Source organism: Pholis gunnellus (assembly GCF_910591455.1).
Source record: "Pholis gunnellus genome assembly, chromosome: 20".
NCBI classification, from domain to species: domain Eukaryota; kingdom Metazoa; phylum Chordata; class Actinopteri; order Perciformes; family Pholidae; genus Pholis; species Pholis gunnellus.
In genome coordinates, this window is record NC_136547.1 from 11,306,197 (window position 1) to 11,315,559 (window position 9,363).

Consider the following 9,363-nt stretch of genomic DNA (forward strand, 5'->3'; position numbering starts at 1 on the left):
TCATTATATTTAGATGATTTAACGTACCACATCTCCTCCAAAAGATGACTTTATCTTTATGTTCATAGTATCAGGTGCAGGTGTGTATTTCCTGGAGCAAGCAGTAGCCATCACCACAATAAAGTAGCATGCATTTCAACCTGAGTTTCTCTAAAAATATACAATGTTATCAGAAACTAGTATTTCAATAAAAACCTATGGCATAAGCACGTATTGAGTTCGTCCATTTGGGCTGAGTCGGGTTATTCTTAAATGAAAAGCTAGCTCCCTCATGTGGACGAGACTGGGACACATCGAGCCATAACCCATCCTTCTTAAATAAATCATATTACTGTAATCCGATGGTAGTTTATGTTTCAGTTAAAACGCATTAGTACACTCATAGCACACAGACACGCACACAAAGCAGTGCACACACACACACGCACATTAATGTATGTTGACAAATTGTTTAACAGACCAAAATATAAATCAATAAATAAGGGCTTTGACTATCTGAGCTAGAAACTAATACAATACACAAGTCGCTCAGTTCTCACACAATATAGCTACAAGCATAGTGTACAATATATATTAACATGTTGACTATTAATATGACCAAATTAAACAGGTGCTATTTGGCATATAATGAGTCTTTCTCTCACAAACTGTATAACAGCACTTGCTTGCAATGGTGTTCCCTTTTCATGTACTTGTATATGGATGTTATCCTACTATACAAGTTTTTTGTTTTTTTTAAAGTAGTAACGAAAGGTTCTGGGTCCAGATGGGCTCTGCGACCATAATGTAAACACAAATGTAAACCTCCTCACAAACATTGTCTTAAAACCACTGCGCTGTGCATTCACAACCCAGCAACATGTTTCAACAACCAACCCGAGCAACTAAAGACTAAAACAAACCTTCAGTTTCATTGTTCATGCAAAATGTTAGCAATTCGGCAACTTGGTACTTCCTTTAAATGATCTGCTTTGAAGGTTGTTCTACGTTAGGGGCTGATCATCGTGGCTTTGTTCTTCCAGGAATGTTTTGTATGCTTACATGGATTTCCTGTTTGGCTCCTAGTTTGTACTCTCAAAGAACATGAAATCCTGTGGAGAGAAACACCACAAAAAGTGTTAATGGCAAAGCAAATGCATTTCAATGACACATGGGGTTAAAATGGATCCGGAGGGGTTAGAATTCATCCACTGATCGCTGCCAAGTTAGCCGAGAAAACGACCTGAGGTTTTAGCCGTGAAGCATTTTAGCAAATGTGGGTCACGATACTGCAGAAAGTTGCTCCGACAAGCTGTTTTGCATTTGCGGTGATTGTGATGGTGTCATGTCACATTTCCCGCAAACTGTAGGCTACAGTAAGTGGTGCATTAAGTGGTAGTTACACAAAGCTCTGACTAGCATTGAACTGAACATCATTCCCCAAGAAAGTTAGGTCATATGAGGCTACTGCATTTGAAGCAGCCACGTTTTTGCTACACTGAAATTTGATTTCACAAGGAATTTTTTAACTTTTGATGACGTTGACGAACAACTAAAGACCCAGTAAAAATGACTTACAATGAGAAAACATGCACCGATCATTACAGCCTTCATCTTCACATCCAGGTCCATGGGGAACTGGATACCAAAGTTGTCTGAATCTGTGAACACCTCCCGAAGAAGCCCTGTCCACTGCTTACTGATTTTCCCAATCTTACTGACTTCATCCATCGTCAAAACCTGCGGAAAGAGTTTACAGAGAGGACAAAATGCAGACGTGTTGCATTAGGATGACGATCAATCCTTAAACCGGTTTTGGTTGTATTGGAGAGAGATCATGGAACAATTCATAATCCCATCCAATTTCAGCTTTTTTGCCCTCTGCCACAGTAACTTGCATTTTCTATCCCAGTAATGACTTCAAAGCAGCGAGGGAAGAACCGGGATGGTAATATCATGCTTCACTTCCCCCTCCTGTGGGTCTGGTAAAAAGGTCTGTGTCACTGACCCAAATCCCCTTCACTGCTCAATCTAATAAAACCAGCTGAGCCGTGCAACAATGGCCACACTGTGCCACACAAGAGCATGCCCTGTGCGGCGGCTTCATCCCAGCTCCAGCACGCTCTGATGGGAAACATATTTCCTGCTTCGGAGCACGAGGACCATCTCTTTTCAAAAATGTCCAGAGGGCCAGAATGTTACCGTGTCCCGTTCTGTTTTCACAAGTTTAATGGATTTCTGTGTTTAGATAAACCCACCTCAAAGTCGACATCTGGCAGGCAGCTCCATCCACAGAAGGGCCCGTGGATCTTCAGCACAGGCTCGGAGTGTTCGTCGGTGACGATGAATTTGGGGGAGAACGGGTGCCACTGTTGTTTAATGTAGCCCACTGTGTTACCAGGGGGGGACTGCACTTCCAGCTGAGTGAGGGATTGTAACAAGAGTGTGATTTGTGGCCACATCCTCACGAGAATACTGAGCGTAAACAATAATGGATACGGTGAACACAAAAACACCTTGAACACTATAATCTCATGTTAAAGAGTGGTCTCACCCACCTCTTGTAGACAGCAAGGGAAGCAGCACGACATGCACTTGAGCGGCCTGGTGACCGTGATGATCTCCTGTCCAAAATTGTCAAGGACGTGGATGGTGAAGGAGCGCATGGGACCGCAGCACTGTCGGCTCAGACAGTCGTTCTCCTCGACGGCGTAGAACACATTCTGACCCAGGCTGTTGCGGATCTCGTATTTGTTGTTGCTTTCGAAGCCGACGAGGGCTGCGTGGACGAACAACACGGCATAAAGAGATGTCATCGCCGTCCAGACCCACATTTGTAATCAACATAATAAGCAGCACGAATTATGTATTGTCTCAGAAATCGATGCGTGTTTACAAACTGTACCTTCAACAAGCTCAACTTTCTGTTTGATGAGCAGCTGATCCACCTGGAAAACAACACAGCCACATGCACTGGATTCAACTGGATCCATTTCTGTTAAATGCAGCGGTTCAGTGGGTGTAGTTGAAAAGGAGAGCCTAAAAAGTTATATAGTGTATATATGTTTTGTGTGGACATTATGTACTTCTAAAGCACCACTGATGTGTATAAATACTCCAACAGAGGAATTGTAGTAGGACCACAGCTTCTGGGTTTCAGATCCTTTTTCTTTTTTTTTTTTACAGTAGACCAGTTCACTTGTCATAGCACAGCTGTTATTGTTAACATTAAAGATGGCCTTGTTCTATTGAAGTGCCCCAGTGAGCCGTGACAGTGAGTCAGCATGCACAATGGCCCTGAAACTGAAGCAGCTTCTTCTATTTAATTATTTACACCTTTTCTTTCCTACCGTGACATGTTAAAATGTCTTTACAGAAGAAAAAGGCCATCTCTTGCAGCATCACTGCATTATAGTATCCGTATATACAGATTTAGGGTGTGAAATATGTTTTAAAACCAACGACTCTACTGATTATTCGATGATATTGTATCCTAAACTTGATGTGATGATGTTCAATAATCAGGGAATGAAAGGAGTCGGTGATACTTGCTCATTTCCTCTGCCCTTAATCAAAGAAATGACCAGACTTCATGTGGGTCGTGCACTAAATGTCACCAACATTTAGGAAACAAAGACTTAAACTGCTTCCTTTCCTACCTGAGTCAGGTATTCTAGTCCCGGTGGACAGCCTGGTATTTCCGGGTTGGGCACAGCGTACATATTCATGTTGTCAGCCTGGAAAGGAGATCTGTTGATACATGGAATGATTAGTAGAGTGAGACACAGCGCCATCGTGTGCTTCTTTAGGGACCGACACGGTGGGCGACACAGATAATCTCCCTTGTATCTGGAAGTGACGGGGGCTTCTGACGGGAAGACAGCGCCACGAGAACGCTGACTCCGTTTGGCTTTAAACAAACAGGCCTACAGCAGACACGCGCAGCGCCACTCGTGTCCAACAAGTAGGTCATTAGTGCGGATCTCTGGAACTGATTGTTTTAAGAAGAGTGTGATATTTACAAGCTGCATGTTTCGTCCGCTAGTAAAGAGAGAGAGAGAGAGAGAGAGAGAGAGAGAGAGAGAGCGCGCGCGCCCGAGGTTTGATCTACCTCCCTAAAATATTCAAGGGAGAGAGCGAGTTGTTAGAAGCGACGAACTACCGTCAAAGGGCTCCTTACATCACAGCCTGTGCAGTTTATGTTCCAAAACAGACAGCTGTTTTTTTATCGCGATCGGGATTACTCACCGAGATTTCACCTGCTACTCCAAATAATAACAGGCCACTCCGGAACCAAGCCCACGGAATAAAGCTATAATCTCATTGGTTGACGTCAGCGCACTTCCCTTTTGTCATGCGCCAATGACGAGACGGCAGTGTAGAAGAGAGCTCAACAGAAAGCTAGAACGAAATATAATAGAACACAGCAGACTATCGGTGAGGAACGATGTTTTGTTACACAGCCTGCAGTGTAGAAAACATACACACGGTTTGTTCATAGCTCAAATTATTATTGTTCTTGCAATTTCTGATTAATAAGCACATATTAGAAGCTGGACAGAGGTTTTATTGGCCGTGTTTCAGAACTATTTACAGTTTTGACATATTTAAGTTTTCCCTCCTCTAGATGTCACGCAAGCAAGCATAATACCTACAATGTATTTTAATATTATCATATGTTGTATTACTACATTCACAGCACAATGGGATGTATTTACCAAATGTATTCCATTGTTTATAATAAACCTTAACATCTACACATCATGTACTATTTTTTTTACCAAAGAATAAGATGTAATCCAACATCCACCCACGGATCAGGGGTTGCATTCACGAACATTCTGTGAATACTCTCAGAAAGATCCTAACTTTGCCTAAAATGTTCTAGCAAGGAGCTTAAGAGTGATTCAGGAAACTTCTCAGAGCAACTCTTGAGCAAGGTATTAATACCTATATTATACCTATGTAATGAATATCTCTTTTGAAAACAGGCCTACCTGTGCAGGAACCCATTCACATGCTGGTAGTTGTAATATGTATTTACTCATGTTTATTTACCATGCTGGTCATTTTAGGACTTAATCTGTTTGATATTAACGGTTTCGTTGATTGCAGCCCGTCTATATAAATAGCTGCGTTGGTCGGCATGTAAATGCATTATTCCAGTTGCCAGATGTCTCAGTGTTGCGACCACTTTCATTTCTGGCATTATAGATTTATTGCGTTTTGGTGGGAGATGTGAGCACAGTGAGATGGACCACAAAGATTGTCCCTGCACCATGTAATCTGTGACATTTAGTAACTCACCTGCGTAGTGAACTCTCAGCTGCAGTGTAAATATCAAGTACTCAGTGTGTTTAAATGTGTGCACTTCACAGTCGGCTGATAAACCTGTTCTTACATTATTCCATGGACACATGTCCTTTTATACATGCACATGAATACTATTAGGGACAGACGACATAAGCAGGCTTCTAACCCTACTCAAATGTTTTAAGAAGATAGTGTTTTAATAATCCTGTGGTCATCCCTATAACAGTTAGAATATGAGTCAGTGCAAATTATAAGGATACATATGAATCAAACGCTTTATTGTCAAGTACGTTTGCACATACAAGGAATTTAGCTTGGTGATTGGTGCGTAACAATAAACACAGAGTAAAATGGAATAATGAAAAATGTACAATAGAATAAACAAACAAGTTAAGAGTACATTAAAATAAACCTGTTATTACAGAGTAAATGTAAAGTTGACACACGTACAACAACACATATACATCATTAAAAACACATTTGTAAATAATGGCAACAAAAATATGGACTGTGTGTAGACACAATACATAAACATAAACACTGAATGAATGCAACCCTCCAAGAACAGCACTGTGCTTCTGTGAAGGTTATATTCATACTATCGGATGTCCCGCAGTGGTTGTGTTGCATCTAGCAAATTGCATGTTATGAGAGACACTGTAGTTTTGTGCAGTGGGAGAATAACTGTTGACAACGGTAACCACAACGCTGTGCGCCATGTCACTCAGCTGCACACTCCAGCAGTACAGACATGACGGTAAAACACAGCTGCAGGCTCAGCATTGTGATCTGATAAGTTCAATGCAAACAGTAATGTCGACTCAAAGACAACCGAAAGATGAGCTTTCTGATTTCTGTCTTACACTGCATCACATAAAATCTAAAATGTGACATTGGTAGTTTCTAATTTTTAATAAAAGTTGTTACAATCCTCATAACACACAACTGATGCACACTTGAACTGCACGCGTGTGTGTTGTTATGCCTTGTATCCACTGGAGAGCAGTGTTGAGCTAATGATTCCCGGCCTCATGGCCATTACCAAGACTAATGCAGGAATTGCCTTTTTCATTGTTAAACAAAACAGTCCCAAATAGACACACACACACACACACGGCTGTACACACAGTACACACCCACAAATACACTTACTACCCTGTTACAAATGACACAACGTTGTTTGGCCGAGTATCCTTATTTGCGAATACAAATTACCTGATTTCCTCAAGCGCTACTGATTTCTCCAAGAAACGCTAATGAGAACAAATGATGACTCGCACACAGATCTGCTGACACTTCAGGCACAGACAACTAAAACACGTTTTAATTGATTTGTGTTGCTGTAATTGCTTACAGTGACCTCGCGCAGCCTGGAAAGCACAGCATTTATAATAAGTAGTGTGTTTTCTGCTGTACAGACACATTATGTATTTTTTTACATTAGCTATACATTTTTTACTTTTTAAGGTCTATAATTAAGCTTCAAACACACTGCATCACACGTAAGATGAAGCTGTACCGTTGGTAGCGTCGAGGGCCCTTTTTTATGACCCCCCAACTGCCCGACCAGAACCCCGAAACTTCATGTTCTTCATCAGTGAGATCAAAACAAAGTACTGCAACGACTTTGAAATGGTGGCGTTCTGTGCTCCCATCTGAATAAACAGACCGGACAGTCAGGGGTCTTTGAAAGCCCGTCAGATTGTCTTCCTGACTCCAACAGCCCAGTTACTCCCACCAGGGGTTTGTGTGTGTGTGTGTGTGTGTGTGTGTGTGTGTGTGTGTGTGTGTGCGCACACACACCAATTGTACAGTCTGTGCTCTCTACATTCCTACCTGTTTTACAATATGTCTGTGTGTTTGTGTTTTTTTCTTTTTGGGGAGGGGGGGGGGGGGGGGCGTTAAGGTGGTGCTCTTTACCCGCACGGGTAATCTTTCGTGCACTCCTAACGAGGTTGTCATATTCGGCGCATAATGAGGAGCCTAAAGATGAATGTGAAAATGCCTCCATTACACCGCTTTCATCCTCTTGTTCATTAGGTTAGCATAAGGTTACAATACATTACACCGGTCCCGATGTTCCACACTCACAACATTGTGTGTGTCACTGAGGGGTTTGTGTGTTAGTTTGCCATGATAATATTTATTTATGTACACACAAGCATGCATAGTAGTACTGTACTTGCCCAATTTTAACCCTTATCTGAACCTCAACAAAGCACTGATTCTCAGCCAAAATCTGACTTTTTATTATAGGGATGTTGGGACAGTAGGGCTTATGAAGGTCCCCATCACAAGGGTTTTCTAATAGATTATCTCTGTAACTCACCCCCCCCCCCACACACACACAAATGCAAATCTATTCTGCATGTTTTCATCATCTGTGGATGTCCAAAATTGCCACATTCACCGCTTTTGTTATCCCGTCTCTGTCTCTTCACCTCTGCCCATCCCTCACCTCCCTCCCTCCCTCCTTTTTTTTTTTTTTATTTCTCCCATTTCTGCACCCCTGACAAGTGCTTTGTTTGCCGTGACTTTCCATGCGGTTATCTGAGCAGAGACAGTATGCCTCACCCTGGCACAGGACCTCAGTTTCCACGGCAACTTTATAATTGTTTTGGATGTGTTCCAAGCGCCACTGGATACCGCGGCATTATTGATGTCAAAAGAAACATGTATGAAATGAGGAGTTGTGGAGGCGTCCATATGGTTCTGTACACAGCCTCATGCAAAGCCATTTAACCGCTTTTTCAATGGGAGTTTTGTGATACCGCTGAATGGGTCCCACATGTGTCGCATGATATTTCATAATTTTGATCTTTCTTTTCCACAAAGGGATAATGGCACGCAATACAGCTACTGGGCTGTGCAATATTCCCCCTATTCATGTCATTAAGTCATTGTCACAGTATGCACTGCTGGCTTGAGTATGTCGACCATACTGAATACAATATGTCCATCATGATGCATTTGAAGAAAAAAAAAAAAAAGAATTCTGAATAGTGCAAATGAGAATGGAGTCCATCTCCACACATGAAGGAAAATAAAAGTCAGCGGCATCAAAAGCCTCCTCCAGGTCTCTGCCAGCCTCATTCACTTCCAATAGTCTTTGTTTTGACAGGAGAGGCAGTATGAGTTATCCCAGCGCTTGTCACCATAAGCATATTTTGGACCCCCCCCCCACTCACCAACTTCTCATGCACACACACACACACACACGCACAGCCTAGCAACACCTCTGAGCCATGAGCTGTGGCCACATTAACCACAACACTCATTAAAGTATAGTGTCAACAGCAGTGTGGCCCCCAAGTGGATAAATCCCCAAATCCTCTGACTTAACTTAATCCACGGACTTGTCTTTGCATCCGAGAGTTGCCCCCCCCCCCCCCCCCCCCCCGAGCAGCAGGTTCGCATCTTACTGTTGCTTACGGAACTTTTGACTCTTTCGGCGCCGTCATATCGCAGAATGTGTGATTTTGGAAAAACTGAACTGAAATGAGGTCCTGACTGATCTTTTTCTCTGATCTCAAGCCTCCCCTCCCTCCCCGCTTAATTTATGACCTGTGAGGAGGAACCCAGGGAGTGAGAAGTGAGTGAGACTGGTGTGAAAGCCCTGAATAGAGCAGGGGCAACAGGCCCTCCAAATAACACAAAAGAGGCACCACAGCTGTTTGGAGGCAACACAAGCCTTCACCAGGCACTGTCTTCTGCACCGAGCTCCCAGACTGGCACTCACGCTGACTTTGTAAGCTGAGTTGTTATACGAAAGACTGTAACACAATCATCACAAAACCTTCCGAGATATGTGAAAAAAGTTTACAAAGAAGACAACTAATATGCCTAGAGTGAGTCTGCCTATTTCGTTTGAATGAAATCCCTCATTTTTGGCCCTTAGCCGGACGCTAAAAAGAGGACGTTCATACTGTGACATTTGCCTTTTGATTAATTGGATGCTAGCAGCCGAACAAGAAGAGGGAAAGATGCTCGATTCCATAGTGAGAGCCAAGACAAACGGCACAACAGCCGATCACCTTCACCGAGGGCCGGATCATTTGAGGACCCTGCTGA

General features: G+C 42.7%; 1 protein-coding gene across 1 annotated transcript; it reads right to left on the reverse strand.

The window, feature by feature from the left end:
* Positions 1-1,061: 1,061 nt before the first annotated feature.
* On the reverse strand, positions 1,062-4,278 carry LOC306712425 (phospholipid scramblase 1; the record flags this gene model as incomplete). The annotated part of the gene is made up of 7 exons (XM_079181707.1): positions 4,228-4,278; positions 3,639-3,729; positions 2,885-2,927; positions 2,538-2,758; positions 2,238-2,399; positions 1,558-1,719; positions 1,062-1,091 (listed from the first exon to the last, which is right to left on the reverse strand). Exons 2-7 carry the CDS (start codon positions 3,705-3,707, stop codon positions 1,062-1,064), a joined length of 687 nt encoding a protein of 228 aa, XP_079037833.1. The 5' UTR covers positions 3,708-3,729; positions 4,228-4,278.
* Positions 4,279-9,363: the final 5,085 nt, after the last annotated feature.